Source organism: Malania oleifera, chromosome 4 (genome assembly GCF_029873635.1).
Source record: "Malania oleifera isolate guangnan ecotype guangnan chromosome 4, ASM2987363v1, whole genome shotgun sequence".
In the NCBI taxonomy this organism is placed as follows: Eukaryota; Viridiplantae; Streptophyta; class Magnoliopsida; order Santalales; family Ximeniaceae; genus Malania; species Malania oleifera.
The window spans coordinates 96,725,740-96,744,591 of NC_080420.1; the positions used below are offsets into that span (position 1 = coordinate 96,725,740).

An 18,852-nucleotide genomic window follows, 5' to 3' on the forward strand; every position below is an offset into this window, starting at 1 on the left:
TATTTTTTCACAAAATAATAAAAAATTAGAGTAAATAATTATTAATTCAAATAAAATTGTTATATACTTAACTAAACTAATATAATTATTACTTCTTAAAAAAAACAAGAATTAGCTTCAATTAAACTTTGTTTCTAACAAAATTAAAAAAAAAAAAATTAACTCATGTAAAACTATTATTGATGAACGTTAAAATAAATAACTTTACACTTAACCAAAAGAATCCAAAATTATAGCACAATAATAAATATTGTGATTAAATAATAATAACAATAAACCCACATCTAAAATCATGCTCAACATACATAAATCCTAATTATGAAACAAACAAGTGTAAACCAATATCATGAAATATCTCAATAACAATGAAAAGAATGTGAGAAATCACAATTCAAACTCCAAATGGTTGCTTGCACTACTATACTTAATACAAAATCACAAAGAGCTTGAAAATGAGGGAGAAGATTTTTGGGATACCTAATTTGAAAATAAAGTGGGAATTTATATTAAAAGATGTTTCTTCTTTTAAGTGAAAAAGTTCATGATAAGCCTAATTTCGTAGTGCATGGTAAGAAGAAGGAAGTGGGCGATTGAGAGATTAAACAAAAATCAACTTTTTTTGTTTATGGAGCGCTTGCCAATTTATGAAAAGTTGATTTACTGAGAACTTATTTTCTGTTATTTAGTAGTTGTAGGGACATGAATTTGATTTCCCGTTCGATGCAATGAAATCGTCCGTAACTATTTTAAATTTTAATGAAAACTAACATTTAGTAAGCCGGATAAGTTTACGGACTTCCCATAAGTTGATTTAACTTTTACACATATATGTAAATATTTCTTCACAATTGTATTGTACAATTATATATATATATATATATATATATTAATATTTATAAAGAAGTGAGAAAAGTATGAATGATTGAAGGGAAAAATCGAATTATAGAGGCCTCCATAAGTCAATTTCCTCTTTAGCAATTGAAGGATGAGGGCTCTAACGCCTTGATTGAATACTGTTCCTCGCCACGGAGAGTCAGAAAGTGAACGGTTGAAGGAATGGGAGGAGGAGGAAAGTATGAAATGATTGGAACAGGAAATTGAATCTCACGTCGCCAGCGTCTCCCGGCAACATTTCCAGAGGCGAAAGCCCTCTTTGATGGGGATGGATAGGTGCGGCGGAAGGCGCAGAACGCAAAAGAAACTGGCAACGAAGTGACTGGAAGCTCTCGAAGTAGGATTTTGATTTTTTATTTTTTCGAAGCCTAATCAAACGCAAGTGTTTGCCAATATACGTGTAGGGTGATTGGGTGAGGGAGGGTGAGGGAGAGCGCAGAAGATGGAAGCTGTTGCGGAGGGGCTGTGGGGATTGGCGGACATGCATGAGCAGAAGGGTGAGATCGGGAAGGCCGTCAAGTGCCTCGAAGCCATCTGTCAGTGCCATGTCTCTTTCTTGCCCATCGTTGAAGTCAAGACTCGCCTACGCATTGCCACGCTCCTCTTGAAGCACTCCCACAACATCAACCACGCCAAGTCTCACCTCGAACGTTCCGTCAGTATCTCTAACCCCATTTCTTATTCTTGTTCGTTCCTTGATTATAATTAGATAACATCGTTTGGAGATGAGAATGAAAAGTGCTTGTACTCTCTGCGTGTATTACATGATGTGAACGTGATCAATAATGATACTTGGCAATCTCAACTCAAGTGTTCTTTTTTGGGAAGAATAGAAACCCTAGGTGCATTCTCGGCCTGGGATTGGCAATCTACATGCCATTCATAGCTCAAGATGTTAAGGGAGCAGCATTTTGCCTCCCTGACAGAGGGATGGGATGTTTGATTTATCTAGTTGGAGGCTTCATTTGGATGGTTTAGAGGTCTTGGGCTGGTTGTTTGACTAAGGATCCATGGCTCTGTGCTTAATGAAGCCCAAATATTTCTTTATATGCAGGTTTTCAGTTTTTATGATTCATGTGTGATGCACCTAAATGTCCATGGGGACATTCATAGCTGTCATGAGCCAAGCTTATTTAAGGCATTATGCTTACCTGTGACTGTTTGTCTTATGTGTATGGGATGGGTTACTATAATGTTAATAGTAACATAGATTTTGGTCATTGAGTGTGCCAATGCCTTAGTGTAAAATGGGAGTATGACTGAGTCAGTTTTATGTGTCCCAGTGCTAGAGTTAGAATAACATAGAAAGCTTTTTAGGAGAGGGTGAACATTTGTCAATCATCGTAAGACTCACTAGCATTTGTAAACATGTTTATCCTACTTGCTTCCCTTGTTAAACACATGTTGCCTACAAAGGTGGTGTTAATGAATTACGTTGCTACAATGTTCTCATGTCCTTGAGTCACCCTCAAATCATCCAACCAAGGAGAACCAAGGAGTACATGGCCATACTTCATAGATATGATATCACACCAAACATTATCAAAATAGTCAACCATTTGGATGGGAACCAAACATCTTTCACAAACATGTACGATAGAGTTATCAACCCAAGACATCTTATAAGGCTCTAGGTGAGGTTTTGGATGAAGCTGCATTCGAGCGACTCCATTTATGGATACCACGTTCATTGGACATCTTCCATCAATGATGATTTTGCAAACCTTTTCTCCTCAGTTGAGAAAGGTGTTGAAAAGCTTGAAATTGTTCCCAAAGTTTGGCAATTGGCGTTCCTTTTTCCTGTAATTTGTCACCATGTTGCTAAATTTATACACACACACACACACACATATATATTGCAATTTTACATCAGCAATAACCCTTTAACACTCTTTCTCACAAGCCTTACTCCCAATTTCTCAAAAACTATCTTCAATTCACCTTTGATATTGATTGTTGAAACGAAACAATTTTCAAAGAAAATTCAGAAATTACAGCAACAAAACCTGATTTTTAATGCTAGAGTGACAATTTCTAGGGTTTTGTGCCAAATTATCATGCTTGCTTGCAATATATTGTGTCCACAATCAAAATATCTCCTTGCAGGTCAAAATATCATGTAGAAATCCCAACATCCCTCGAATGGAGCAATTCCTCGTGAAACTGGAAGCAGGAGAAGACTCAAGCGGAGTCCAACTCGCAGGTTGCCGGTGTCTGGGGGCGTGTGAGGTGCTGCCAGTGGCAAGACTCTAGCAATGAAACTTCAGTCGAGTGTAGATTTGGTAATGGGGATTACAGTTGTAGTACGGTATGATGAAAAAAGTACAGGAGGTGGGGACTTTCGAAGGGCTGATGGCTAGAGAAGTTTGGACGGCATGTGGGGCCACATGATTGGTTGGATGGTGATGCAATTTTTAGGGGAAGGGTTTCACAGGTTTTTGTTTTCAGTGGAATGGGAGATTTTGTAGGATAGCAGCTGGAAAGTGGTGTTCGAGCAAAATGACACAGCTGGAATTTCAGAAAAGTTCAAAAAACTGCCTTTCTGTTTTTTTTTTTTTTAAAAACTGAATTTTCAGAACAGAGATGATGAGAGACTAACACAGGGAGAGTGATTAATGGAGAGAAGAAGAAGAAGAAGAACAAGAGAAACAAAGAAGAAGAAAGAGGGTAGAAGGCTGCTGGGCAGCAGAGCATTAGGGACGGAACAAGAAATCAGAATAGAGAAAAGAAAGAAGAAGAGAGGAGGAGAAGAAGAGAGGGGCAGAAGAGAAGGGAGAGGGGGAAGTATGGGGGGATTGAAATGGAAGAATGGTGATCGAAGTTGGGCTCTGATACCAAATGATGCAGTGGCAGTATCAAGGTTCTGCAGCCTGGAGAAATTAGAAGAGAGGAGAGGGAGGGGAAGGGAGGAGAGAGGAGATACCAGGGGGAAAACTCATGTTCAGGTAAATTCAATTTCATCAACAACTGTCTACAACATGGCTTTCACACACTATTTATAAGAAAGTCTCTTTACATGAAATTACATATAAACCCCTAAAACTATTTTACATTACAAACATACCCCTCAAATACTACAAACAAGTCCCTAAATACACGTAATACTCTACTAATTAAACTAAACACGTAATAAATTACTAACTTAACCCATCAATTCTTTGACCAAAACTCTTCTTAATTATTCTCCAGCAAGTATCTTCTAAGGTCTTGCTTCTTGTCCTACATCACAATGGTTTTGTGAAGTAAGAGTTTGGGACTTGTGTTTGTGCATATGTGTATAGGCTGCTGGAAAACACCTCGCTCTATTAGTACTAGAACTACAAATTAGAAAATTTTCAAGATAATTGAGTGATGTTAGATATCACTTAAAAAATTATGAACACAAAAGCAACAAATCAAAACTAAAAACCAAAAAGAAGAACTAAAAACTGAAAACTAGTAACATGTTTGGTTACAAAACTGAAACAAGTTAAAAATAAATTGAACAAATTTTCATTTTTGTTCTGATTACTATGGTGATCTCGGAAATGTATCAAATGTTCATCCAGCCCCGTTGATAGGATTGGATGGAGTTCCTGTTTTTGAAAACAATGAGTTGGATAACAAAATGCAGTGCAAGGATGTAATTTTACCTTTACCAGGTGGAGGTGATTTCTAGGAATGATTTAGAAGCCCAAGATATAATAGATAATTGGATTAAAAATGTGTGATGTTGGGCGAATTAAATTGCGCTTGGATGTGTTAAGTACAAAGTGACGAAGGGTTAGAGGGAGCTAGCAAATTTAAAGTGCTTAGTGAATTACAATGGAAAGGGATTGAAAAGGGGTTTCCTTGGTTAATTGTACTTTTTGTTTATTGTTTATTTTTGTTTTAATTTTTTATTTTTACCCCCATTTTAATTTTTTCTGTTTTTGTTTTTTCGGGTGGACTTCCTGTCCCCTTAGATTTGTAACTACTCTTTCTCGATCTAATATACCTTTTTTTTATTATTAAAAAAAGTAAAAATAAAATAGTTTGTGATTAAACTTAGTATATTTTTAAACTTCCTTTTTTTGTGCTCCAATATGACGATTGAAAAAAAAAAATCAAATTATAATTTTTGAATGACTTCTATTATTTTTCACATTTTTAGAAAATTTATGAATATTTTACTTAATTATATTTAAAAATTAACATTGTCATCTTATTTTGAAATTTTTAATTAAAAATTGTATATATAGTGATTTATCCCACAAAGTGTATTCAAGATATTAATGTTAGTAACATTTGAATCTGGTAAAATCTGGTTTTCAATTTTTGTCACAACATATGAAACTTGATGGCAGAAACATAAAACCAGTGACATATACAAATGCGTCATCTGTTGTTTACTTGTTCTTCACTGCATCACATTGAAAACATAAAATAGGAAATTGAACTCATTCCAAACAGGCCATCTGTTGATGAACTTGACTTGAAGTTGGTGAAGGCTATACAACTTTGACTACTAATGAGTAACAAAAAGAGAATCAAGGGCTGTCATGTCCAAAAGATCTGAAGTTCGCAGAAATGCTCTCAATAAAATTCCGGAAAAGTTTCTCATCTTCTTTTGCACTGAAGCTTCTTGGGGGATTTAGAATAAGCTTTTTGGTATTTTTGGAGAGAGCTGGTTATGCCCTTCTTTGGTGGGTGAACTGTTAGCCATTTCATTCGCAGGCTTTGGTAGGAGGAAGGATAAGGCAGTCCTATGGAAGTGTGGAATATTTGCAGTTTTATGTGGGAAATGGTTGGAGTGTAATGCAAGGATATTTACTGGGGAGAAATTAAATTGGGTGCTGGTTTGGGATAAAATTCAGTGTTTGGCCTCACTGTGGTGTGCTGGATTGGGATTTTTCTGAGGAATTGGTTTCCATGATTAGAGGAACCTATTGGCATGTTGATCTTTTTTTTTTTTTTGGCATTTATTAGCCTTTTTTTTTTCTTGGTTGTTCCAGTCCTCTTTTGGGAGACGTCTCATTCTCTCTCATGTAAATTCTCTTCTTATTAATGAAATCTTCTTTTGCTATTAAAAGTAATTTTTTTTAGGAGAAGTCAAATAAAACTAATTGGACTACGTTTGGGTCAAGCTTGGCTATGGGAAGGCATAATTGAGCCTATCCTGAAATTGAACTAGTTCTCTGTATCTTCTTTTATTCTATGCCACTGCATATTTGGAATTGGTTCCCTTAGTCCCATAACACTAAGACACTTTTTCACCTAACCACTTAAGCACTTGTATTGGACACCTTCTTCACCGAAGAACCTCATATTGAGTTCAATTTTATATAGTTTCAACTGCTGTTGTTATTTTATTTTTGCAATGCTATGTAACTAACAAATTAATAGCTTGGTGTAGCTAGGTAGATCCATAGAATGCAATTACAAGATAGTTTTTATTGGCTGTATATATCTTCTTGTTATATGATTTAGTAGACTATCACAAGTTTATTTTAATCTTATTTCCTCAAGCACGAAAGAAATCTTTTATGATTTGGTTAGAAAGTTCTCCTTTAGCTTGCAATCTTTGAGATATTTTCTGTTTAAGGTGAATATGGGAAATGTGAGTGTAATATGAGTATGCAATGACTGCTGTTCCTCCAATTGATGGGAATATATATATATATATATATATATATATATTTCCTTCGCAAATAATATATGGGCTGTTTGCTTTATTCCTACTATTTAGCTACTTTGCAACCAAATTCATTTTATTTGCTTGGATTTATTGGGAAGCCATACTAATAGGGTATACCCTCCGGCGGAGAGGTGTTGTGTTAGTCCACTGCCACTTCATGTGTGGTATGGATGGTGAAAGCAGTAATCATTTACTGCTCCACTTTCCTGTTGCTTAGGAAATTTGGAACCTTCTATGACAATGGTTCAATGTTGGTTGGGTTTTGCCAAGTATCTTATTTTCCCTCCTTGACTGTTGGAAGTTTGCAGGGGGAATTTTTTGAGTGAGTGTGGTATTTAGCCTGCTTAGCGTCATTTGTTTTTTTTTTTTAAAGTTAAATTCTGATGGGAAGGAATAAAACAGATTTTGAGGGAAAGGACCTGCCTGTAGATATAAGTACACTGTTATTCGCACGTTATAGTTTTTGGGGTTCTGGAAATTATACACTAGGCCTGACTTCATAAGTTGAATTGTTTGATCTATGCCTCTTGCAAAGTTTTGATTTTCTATTCTTTGCACTTGGGTTGGCATTTAATTGGTGACTCTTTTAAATATGCTTTCTTAACTTTCCTGGAAAAAAAAGACTAACAAAAATTTCATGCTTGCTACAGCAACTACTTTTGAAGTCAATTCCTTCGTGCTTTGAATTGAAGTGCAGAACCTATAGCTTACTGAGCCAATGTTACCATCTTGTTGGTGCCATCCCCCCGCAAAAGCAGATTCTAAACAAGGGTCTGGAGCTTATAACATCTTCTGAAGATGGGTATGTTATTCTAATGCTACTGGTGGTTTTTTGAAAATTTTCCCCTCCTTTTTCTCTTTTTTGGGAGTATTTTGTCTACTTCTGGAGGACTAGCCATGTTATATGGATCCAGAGGCTTGCCAGCTAAGAAAAATCATGCTAAAAAAAAATATGTAGTCAAAATGAGGATAATAAGATGAATGAGCGGCTGTTTGATGGAAAATATAATGACAAATAATTAAATACAGCAGAGGCTAGGGATGGCACCTACTGAAGACAAGGTGAGAGAATAATTTGAGTTTTTATGGATATGCATAGCAGAGATCACCAGGTGCACAAGTAAGGGAGAATGATTTAATTGAGATAGATGGCACTCTTTAGAGGGAGGTCAAATGGAATAGAAAAACTAAGCCATGTAGTTAACCCCAAACTTTTGGCATAAAGGCTTTGTTTTTATTGTTAGCATTGTATTAATGTACGGAAAATTGGTGTCTTAGTCTATTCAATTTATTTAAGTTAATTGTTGTTGTCTTTGAAAGGAGTATCCAATTGTTATATGAACATTATTAAACTGTGTATGATGGAATAGATGGAGTATCCAATTTTTTTGTTTCTCTTTTTCTTATTGTGAGGACTTCTAGTTCTCTGCTCTCTTGTAATTTCTTTCTATGTCTCTTTGTGTATTTTTTAAGTTATCTAAAAAAAAAAACCTATTCAAAGCCCTATGATGCATGTTGTTTGCTGTTGATATTGTTTGAGTTGATGATTAGAGTAAGCATATGTTCTTAATTAGAACTCTGGAGAGGTTGTAGAATTAGTAGAATATGACCACTTTATATCAAAGGGCAAACTTTAATGGTTTGAACTTGACAGTTTATTTTATTTTCAGATAAGGACAGAATTTCATTAAAGAGAGAGAGGAAATAAAAGGAAATGAAAATTCACTAGAAGAACAATGGGTGTTTCAACAAGACAATGAAAGCAAATGAAAACAAAAGAAATAATCTACTCTACAACTCTCGTGGAACAAAGCACTCATTTCAAGTCTTCTAGGGAAACATTTCTAGAAAGACCATTTGCAAAACACCATAACTCAAGGAAACTACTCTGTTGCAGGCATGAGACCTTCATCTTGGAACCTTGTACTGCTTTTCTTTCCTTCACCTCATTTTGGCTCATAGTGGATGGCTGGTTGCTTATTTTTGTAGTTCCTCTTCCACCCTTTTTTTCCCGCTCACAGGTTATAGGTGCTACAACTTAAAATCACCTCCAAAATGCGACGTAGAGGATTCACTACCCACACGCCATCCTATCCAACAATTCTTGTGTGTCCCATCTGCCCCTTTCATCTCCTAGTGATTAAAGGTCACAACCCTTCCTTCAAAACCTCTCTCCTTTGCACATATAATACTTCTTAGGATGAAGATGTTGAGCTGGAATGTTAGGGACTTGGGGAGTCTTGATAAGCATGTAAGGTGGTTATTTCCAAATTTCAAGTGTTCCCTTGATATTGTTATGTTACAATAGTCTAAGTTAGAATTGTGGTTGGGTTGCTTCAATTGCTTGTTTGAAGTATCTGGATTCCAGGTTTAAGGATTAGGCTCTGCTAGCTTCTACTAGTTCTTTTGGTGGCTTCCTGGTTGTTAGGGGTCCCAGGTTTGTGGGTAAATTGAATGTTTTTCTTGGTTCTTTTTCTGTATATGTTTTGCTAAAGGTCAAGGTAGGGGTAAATGATGGTTCCCTTTTGTTTATGAGCTTAATTTTCCTAGTGTGGGGGTTTGTTTTAATTAATTAGTTGTGGTTTTTAGTCTGTGTTTTCCTATTTGGTTTTTAGGGTGTGATTTTAATGTCATTCAATATTATTGGAGAATTGAGAGGATCTTGTATCACTCCTAGCATGAGGGATATTAATTTGTTTATCTCAAGGATTGTAATTTGAGAGGTTCTCCTTTTTTTAATGCTCAATTCACTTGGTTTGTTGATGGTAATAAGTTGGTTGCTTTGTTGCTACTATGATTGGTAGGTTCTTGTTGATTGATGACTGGGAGGATGCTGTGGGCAACTATGATGCTGGTTTTCAAAATTTCAAAGGATTACTATGGTTCTGAACTGAAAAGGACAGAGGCTGTAAATGCTGCATTGTTGGTTTGGGTGTTTATGTTTTAAGGTGTATCCAAGTTGATGTAGGTTCTGCTCCTTTGGTGAAAATGTTTTTTCTGGTGAGTTGGTTTAGCTTTTGATTGTTTTTTTAGAGTTAATGGGGGCGGCCAATTGTTTCTCAGGTCAAATTCCCCCCCCCCCCCCCCTCCTTGGGGAGAATGGTGAGTTCTCCAGAATCCAGATTTATGGAGAAGAATGATCGTCAGTTCTTCCATATTTTTCTTTCAAGAGAGGAAAGGAGATGTCTTTCTGAAGAGCTGCACCTTTTACTCTTCACAAAAACTGTAAACTCTTCACAATCATTTTCTTATGTTGAAATTGAGAGCAAATAGCTTCAGCAGGTTCTTATATTTGGAGAAGATCCCAAACAGGGGCTCTATGGAAATGATTTGCGTTAGGTGAAGTTCCATAGCAGCAACGTGGGAGGAACTCTAACAAGGGAAATTGAGAAAGGAAAGAATTTGATCAATGGAGGTTTGACTGAATCAGGAATGAGGGATTCGGGAGGGTCTTCCACGAGTTCACCAATGTAATCACAGGGGTAGATGTCCTTGTGGAAGATTTCAGGCGTAAAGGTGCTTATAGGAATTGGGCTCAAAATTGTGGTTATGATGGGGCTTTATAAAATGTCGGAGGATGCTAGGTCCAACTGAGGGAGAGCCATGTATTGTGAGGTATTGGAAAAAGGGGCTGGTGGAAATGTGCTCACATGAGTCTGAATGAGAAATTTCGAAGGGCCTAGGAGCTGTTGGGCTGGAAGGCTTTCCAGCTTACTATCAGCTCAATGGACAGGAGCCCTCTTCTTCAATGGATTGCTTCTTTTAGGCCTGAAAGGAAGAGCAAACTGAGAGTTCGATGATGCAGCTGAAGGGGATACAAAGTGATGAAGATGAAGCAGGGGGACAGGAGGTTTGCAAGAACAGAACTGAAGCAAATGAGGATGAGGATGTCAATAGAGGAAATTGCGAGGTTTTGTCAATGTCCAAAGGACCAGGTGTTCCAACTCAAACTCTGCAAAGGTTGTTGGGTGCTTACTGCGAAGAAGAAGATGGATGGGTAGGGCTTTTATGACAAGAAAAAGGAGAGGAAGTTCAGGAATTTGCAGAAGACAGGGAAGAGTTGCTATCCTCTTTCAAATTTGAAGCTGAATACTTGTTAATTGAAAGCTGAGAAGGAAGGGTGATGGAGGGAGGGACGAAGTAGGTCTATAGGTTATGGAGGTCTAGGGGAAGTTTAAGGTCTCTACTATCCGATGATGTTCGAATTGGTCTTGGTACGAGAACTAAGAGCACAATGATGCTAAGATTTTAATGGGACAAATATTCCAACAGCAATCACAGTTTCTAATCATTCTGACGAACTCTTCTTATATTCAAGCTCTCTTCCTAGTATGAGTGTGACAACAAGGAATCTGGGAAATGTCATTCCAGAAGTGAAGCAGGGTAACATTGCGAATCCTGAAGGTATTCCTCCCATTCTTGTGCCCTCTTATTTTAAATCTGAATTACAGAATTGCCATAAAGAATGAGAAGCTGAGAGAAGTTTTGAGCCCATTTAGTTGTCGAAGATAATTTCATTTTCCAAAGAATTACACTAAAGTTAGCTAATTTTTCAAATTTACAATTTTTTTATTAAATAAATAAACAATGATAAAAAGTTTTTGGTAGTATTTTCTTGAGGAAATAGTTATTTTCCATTTCTAACTTTTCCAGATATTGCAAAAATGCCACTCTGTTTTCCAATTTTTAAAATTAATATAGAAAAATAAAAAAAAAGATCTTTTTATTATTTTCTAGATTTTTTTCTTCTTACTTTGTGTGTGGGAGCACGAAATTTGAATTTTAGACTTGATTTGTGTAGGTTGTATAACTAAACAAACTCTTTATTTTTTACCTTTTTTATACGAATCTTGAAAAACCAAAATATGTCGAAATTTATATATATAAAAATAAAAAATAGAAAATGAGAAATGTTTTCCACAACTAATTGGGCCCTTAATACTTTTCACCTTTTTTGGGGATGAGAGAGTAAACGAAGTGGCTTGGGAACTTCTTGATGATCTCTTGATGATTTGGGTCTTAGTTTGATGACTACTTGTAGGGGCCTGATTTTGCTTTAGAAAGAGGACATTGGAGAAAGGTGAAAAATTAACTTCCTTAGTTATTTATGAGAAAGGGGATAGGTTTTTGGGGGTTAATGGTGTTATTAAATGAAGCCTTTATCTTGGAGTGCTAGAGGTCTCTTTTTTTTTGGTGGAGCAGATAAGAGAACAATTGTTAAAGATTTGTGTGAAATGGTTATTTTAGTCATTTAGCAGTACTAGTGTGTTAGTATTAAGTTAATATGTGAGATTTAGTAAGGGTACTATGGTCATTATAAATTATAATGTACTTGATATATATTATAAATAGAGGGAGAGACCTATCACTTTGTTAGGTCTTTCATTTACCGAAAATCTCAACATGGTATTACAGCATGATCTAACCTAAACCCTACAATCAAAGCAACTCAGCTATCGCGAGAAAACACCGTGTCACTACCCTTATTAGAACCACCAAAACCCCTCCATACATCACAAAACCAACCACATAGCCAAAAATGAACTCTGATCTGTAGCCCTGTAAAATCCCATCGCCGGAAACCACCCCACGTGCCCATACGTGCTGGCTGACTGCCGGCAATCCTGCGTCTTCATGCTGGTGTGCAAGACAGTTTTCTGGTAGCTTTTTTCTTCTCCAGCATATTTTGATTTCTTCCATAGACCAAAATATCAAGTTGTTGGGCATGTTATGTTCAAAGATCCAATCTTTTTCCACCATGCATTTGTGGCAATCCATTAGTTGGTTTGTTATTAGTAAAGGCCATTAGCGAGTCTTGGAGTAGTGGCATGTGTTGATTTTGTGGGGTTGTGGCAGTGTTATATTAGGTTGTTGGTGACTTGTCTGTGGTTGTTTCGGTGGTTCACCTTGTTCGTGGTTGTTCCAATTAGTTTGATTGTTTCTTTTGTTTGACTATTGACATTGATCTAATTTGTGAGTGTTGGGATAGAATCTATGAATCCCGAAAACATGTTTCCTTCATTGCTGCCATAGATAACAATTAAAAAGTTGGATGGAAAGAATTATGTTCAGTGGTATAAGGCTGTTAAGGTTTATTTAACAAGATTAGGAAAATCTGGCCAACTGTTCCAATTTGTGCCTTCTGATGAGAAGAGAAAAGACGTGTGGATTTAGGAAGATGCTTTGGTCTTGATGGAACCTTAGATTGCATGGATGTGCATGCATTTGGATGCATACAAGGATACTTGGGATTATGTTAAGCTTCTAAATTCCAATGCATTACATGTATGTACGATTTATCCCTGGGGTATTTTCAGTTACAACCAAGGACTTTAATTTCGATTTTGATGGAAATTTGGATGGTCTTAATTGACGGAAATTTCGATGGAAATTTCGATTTCGATTTAAATAAATTACAGAAATTTAGTAAATGACGAAAATTTACAGTGAAACTTTAGGAAATATTAAAATAGATGATTATGCTTAATATGGTATCAAAATACATTAAAAAAAATGCATATATGACAAGTTTTTAGTGTGTAGTATATTAAAATGCATATTGCAAAACAAGCTATGAAGTGAAGAACATTCAAATGATTATAGAGTTTTGAAACTATTCCTTTGATGATTTAAGCCAACAAATTATCATTTTAAACAACTGCATTTTCAATAAATATCATTCATTTATTGATGTAATACCACATGGAGTTTCTTGGTGGCTCAAAGTCATCTCTCCTATCCTTATCATTGGGATTTTGAGATGACATATTGTTTACAATAATCACTCCATGTCATATAATTTCCAAAATATTGAGTATGGGTGTATTTTGTGTTGTTCACACTCCGCCATAGTCATTTGGTCCATGGCAATTTCTACTCGGCGAGAAGATCTTCCTTTACTAGGATGTCTTCTTGCAGGTTCTACTTGTTGTGTATGCCCATAGGATTGTTTTGCATTTGCATACTAGCCATACTCATATTCATGGCCTACTTGTCCATACCTATAGGTATGTGGTTGCCAATTTCCATATTGTCGTGCTTGCTCATATGCATACGGAAACGGTTGGCCATACGTAGATTGTGAGGAGCTGTTTTGTGTAGATTCATAACCACTATAATTTTTAGAGTCATGCTATGTTCCTGTACTCATAGATTCCAAACTAAGGGAAAAGGTCTCCTTTTCTATTTGATGCATCTTCCCTTTTCCCTTTCTACTGCTGTATTGCCATTGAACTGGGCGCGTTTCTCTTTGTAGACCCTCATCTTCTATTTGGGGAGGATGTGTATATTCCATTTCTATCTATAATCTTGCCATCCCTCATTTCCTCCATAGTCCCCACCATCACCACCTTGCCTACTACTACCACCAAGGTTAGATTCGTCACCACTAGCATCGTTGTCGTCATTATCGTCATCACCACCTGAGGGTATAGTGGATGAAGTTCCATATTTAGACCCAAGATTCATTACTGCTAGATATTACTTCTTCTACCATCACCTGATTAATATTAATGCCAAAGTCATTTCGTGCATGCTTGGCCATTTGTGGGTGGCGACTTCCGTCTCATTCATCAGGATGGGATTGCCTAATCCACTGGAAAAGTGGATACTCATCCTCATCACCCAATTCAACTGATATGTCAAGACGGTCCAGGGGATCTTGTTCAGCCACTTTGTCCATTTCGACCTCCATATCTCTTTATCGAAACTTCATGTTGTAATAACAAAAAACAAGCCACTGGAGTCTGGTGTAGACTAGTCTATTTCTTTGGTTTGTGTGAATGAGTACAAATGTGCTTCAGTTTCGTTCACAAGCTGATGAAGATGTAGTTTATGACGAAATGTGCAATGCTAGCTTCCTTAGGATTGGAGCCCATACATCATCTACCAATCAACTGTGTAATATATTTTAAGAACATAAGTTAGTACTTAGTAGATTGTACTTGAAGTTTGTAACTTTGTATTGTACATTTATATATAAATACTTACCAAGCGTCATGGTTACTTGCTTCTCCGAAGCTTCTTTTCGCATCTTTAAATAGAATAATCTAAAAAAAAATTGTTAATAAATAATTAAACATGTATTAAGACTTATTTTATTTAATTTTTATTTTGAAAATATACCTCATTTTCAATTTGATCCAGGTCAGAGGAATGTGGCTCAAGGGTGTTTCAAATTTTATGAATTGTATCAAGAAAATTAGGATCTTACCCAACACCTTCTTTGTATTGACATTTTGGATTTAAAAAATAAGTTGTCAATCAATTAAAGTAAAATATAAATATGTAAGAAGTAATTTGAGATATGAATTTCTTGAAATTTATAAATATTTTACGCTTGTTGCATGAAGAGGATGTTCAAGGGTTCTTTCCCACCGGTCATTGAGTACTTTGAAAACCCATCTTGCACTTCTTGCACCTATTTCGATGGTCTCTTTCATCACCCTTATTGCTTCAAACACAACTCCTAATGTTGGCCACACTTCACTATTGACTATACACAATACTCGATATATAGGCTCATAAATGTTACAAACTTTTGCTACTTTATCCCAAAATTGATGGTTAAAAATTGTGCTTTCAATTTCTCTACCCAATTTTGTTCGACTAAGAGAATGCTCAGCACATTCATCAGATGTGAATAAAGATTTTAAGCCTACTCATTTTTTTTTGTAAGCTAGCAAGGGCAATGTAGCTTGTAGCAAATCGTGTGGCTCCCGGACGCACAATATCCCCTTTACAGTGCTCTCTTATTTTAGCAAGCAACCATCCATGGTTATATATAAAATTAGTGATCTATCTCCCCTGCAAGATCACTGTGCTTATTGCCTCTCTTTTTCCGATCTCCTAAAAAATGAGATCAATACAATGGGCAGCTCAAGGAGTCCAATACAAGTTGAATTTTTTCATTAAAAAATTAGACCCGTTTTCTTGTAGGTGCTGCCATTATCAGTCACCACTTGGACAACATGTTACTTTCATACTTTTTGCACAACATGTTTTAATAGGGAATATATGTATTCATGGTCTTTTATTTTGTTAGAAGCCTCTACCGACTTTAGAAAAATTGTGCTTCCTTTCGAGTAAACGATGAAATTTATGATGGATAATTTTGTAGGGGTCCATCCAGTACACATTACAGTGCAGCCATACGTGGCCCACTTTTTCTTCACTTCTTCTACATGGCCTTCCATTTCTTTTACCTCTAAATCAAGGTATTTTGTTCTAATTTCATAGGGTGTCGATGGATCTACTCCCGTTCCAGCTGCTTGGCAATCTCACACCATGTTTTTAAAATGAGGTGATTTTGCCTTCTCAGGTGGAACATTATCATATATTAAAAACTTTGAAATCAACCAAGTCATTTCTTCTTTTATTTTGCCTCTTTTAAATACATTTTTCAAGCTTTTTCGTTTGGCTGCGCCTGACTTGTAATATTAAGAAGGCTTTGAAATATATGGCTCTGTTTCTGGCTCTCTCACACTTTGAGATCGCCTCATTGGAGGTCGCCCTCCATTACTACTAGCTGTAGAGCTGTCACCTTGTTGGCTACCTGCAAACCTATGAGATTGGTCTCTTTCCGATTTCGTTTGTTTTGAAGCATAGAATGTGTGACAGTTTGTAGATCTTTCATAGGGAGAAATGTTAGACGGGTATGCAATATCATCAACATCGTCCTCTTCATCAATTTCTTGTGGTTGCATCAAGTTCCCACGCAATTTATTTTTTATTTTCTCCTTTCTGTCTATTTTCTTTGCATTAGTTGTTGTTTTTCTTTCTAAAACAATTTTCATCTCCTGCTTAACTTCTGGAGGTACTTTGTTGCAGATTTTTATATTATGTTGTGGGTCATAATTTGCTGAGTGCATTTTTAATCTTGTTGCACCACCCTTCATTTGTATTCTGCAGTATTTGCAAATAAATCCATTCATTATGTTGGGCATTGAGTACCCATGTTCCCATGCTGGATCTTGTTTTCTTCCTTCAGACATTTTTGCAAATATTTTTACTTTCCTACAAGGTTACAATGAATCAATAAAAAAGTGCTAAATTAGTTAACAATTTTAAAAGGAAGTTATTTAAGGTGTTTATATCAATATAAAATTGATAAATAAGATAAACATTAAAATATTAAATCAAATTTACAAAACTTAATGATAATTTACAAAATTACTAATAAATTATGGAAATTAAATTAGTCAAATAAATGAAATAATTTAAACTATAATAAGCTAATAAGTAGTAAATTACTTTAATTTATTTAATTACTAGGCTATAATGATTAGGTGTTAAATTATTCTAAAATTTTTTTAAAAAATTATTTGAATGTTACTCTACAATTTTAAAAGAAAAATATTTAGATGCTAAATCAAGATAAATTAATAACTAAGAGAAATATTAAATTATTAAATTAAAGTTACAAAATTAATGATATTTTTTTAAAAAATTACTATCAAGTAATAAATTTTGGAAATTAAATTATTCGAATAAATGAAATAGTTTATACTATAATAAGTTAATAAAAAGTAAATTACTCTAATTTTATTTAGTTACTAAACTTACTATGTACTATTTACTAGCAATCTAGGATTAAGGGGGTAAATGGGAGAGTTTAATAGGGAAAATGTATCTAAGGAGGGGCAGTCTCGTAAATATATTGGGGAGAAGGGATATTTTAAGTAAATAAAAAAAATATAAGTAACTTAAAACTTAAAACCAGGCAACCAGCTTTGCCTTTCTTTTTTTGTGTTGCTACTCGTGGACTCGAGTCTCTTGACTTGGTCGTGTCGTGTTCGCAGTTCTGTGAGAGGGAGATTGCAGTGATGGGAGGAGGTGCTGCTGCTGGCTGTGACTTGGGAGATGGAGGTGGAGGGTGGAGCTGAAGGCTAGAGGGAGAGGGTCGAAGGGTTGGAGCACTGGAGGGGAGCCGAAGGCTAGGGCTTTTCAGAGTTTGAAGGTGGAGGCAGGAGGCGGCTGAAATTTAGGGTTTTTTTTTTTTGAAAGTTTGAAGGTGGAAGATGGAAGAAGAATCCTTTTGTCAAGCACCTTGATGTTTGTATCCTATTGCATGTTACAAGCTAATTTATAGAAAAAATTTTCCTTTTGTTTGCATTGTTGTGTAGATATTTTCATCGGTAGCTGGTAGGGTCTTCAGCCTCTTGATGAATTTGTGGAATAGTTGGCTTGCATCTGCAGAGCATCTTTGTCATGACTCAAGCAGTGAACTAAGATTTGACTCAAATCTCTCCGGTCTCCACTGTGTACCCACAGGTTGCACAAAAAGAGCCAACAAATCACGCGGGTAAAAAACAAAACAAAGGCAGAGGACAACACTAAAATTTCCCCCTCCAATTTTATTTTTTTTTTTCCCCCATGATTCCCAGAAAATTTTGGAAAAGCAGCCGAAATTTTTGAAATTTTCGAAATTTCAGTCGAATTTATGCAAAATTGAATCTGTATCTCAATTTCGTTTCGGGACCCCTTGAGAATTTCAACTGAAATTTAAGTCCATGGTTACACCAAGGAGGTTACACCAAGGAGGTGGGATGTTATATTATTTTGGAAAGATGAAGTGTATTATTGAAGAGCTCAACATCTTGTAGCCTATAATTGGCAACATTCATGAGATGCATAAGCAGAGGGAGCAAATGACAGTTCATTGGGTTCTTGCGGGTTTGAAACCTGAGTTTGAGGCGGTCCAGTTTCATATACTTGCTAGTGCAGAGTTGCTAATATTTTTCAATGTTTGTTCTTGTATCCTTTGTGCTTCCTCCAGTACACATTCCCCTGTCCTTGCATCTGGCTCTGAGAAGATAGCCTTTGCTGTGCATGGTGATTTTGGTTTTCAACCAAGCAGCTGCAGAAGTTAACGAGGTGGTTTGAGTGGCTGTGGTAAAAGAGATGGATGAGGTAGAGGATTCACCCTAGTTCTGTGGCCATTTAGGATTTGAAGACGAGTAAGACGATTGGCGGAGGGCATGAAGCTAGTGGACTTAATCACTTCGAGCTGCTAGCTCTTTCTACCACCTGCATTGCTGCTGCCACACCTCACCAAATCTATTGTTGCCTTGATCATCCTTTGTTAGAAAAGTTAGAGATAGTATTTTTTGATTTAAGTCCTGAGACTAGTCTAGATTGTGAATCTTGTTAGTTGGGAAAGCATCATCTTGTTGTTTTTGCTTCCTAAGTCAATAAATGGGCAGCAAGTCGTTTCATGTTTGTCCATTATGATGTTTGGGGTCCTAGTTGAGTTGTGCCCAAATTGGGTTTTTGATGCTTTGTAACCTTTGTGGATGATTATT

General features: G+C 36.1%; 1 protein-coding gene across 8 annotated transcripts in view; it reads left to right on the forward strand.

The window, feature by feature from the left end:
• The first annotated feature begins 897 nt into the window (after positions 1–897).
• LOC131153348 (sister chromatid cohesion protein SCC4) overlaps positions 898–18,852 on the forward strand; it is a 79,073-nt gene continuing 61,118 nt past the window's right edge. For 2 of the 8 annotated variants that reach the window (XM_058105603.1, XM_058105604.1), the window contains exons 1-2: positions 904–1,549; positions 7,201–7,352. In XM_058105603.1, coding sequence (XP_057961586.1) covers positions 1,337–1,549; positions 7,201–7,352 — 365 coding nt within the window. In that variant the 5' untranslated portion in view covers positions 904–1,336. The other 6 variants (XM_058105598.1, XM_058105601.1, XM_058105600.1 and 3 more) reach the window with 5 other exon arrangements.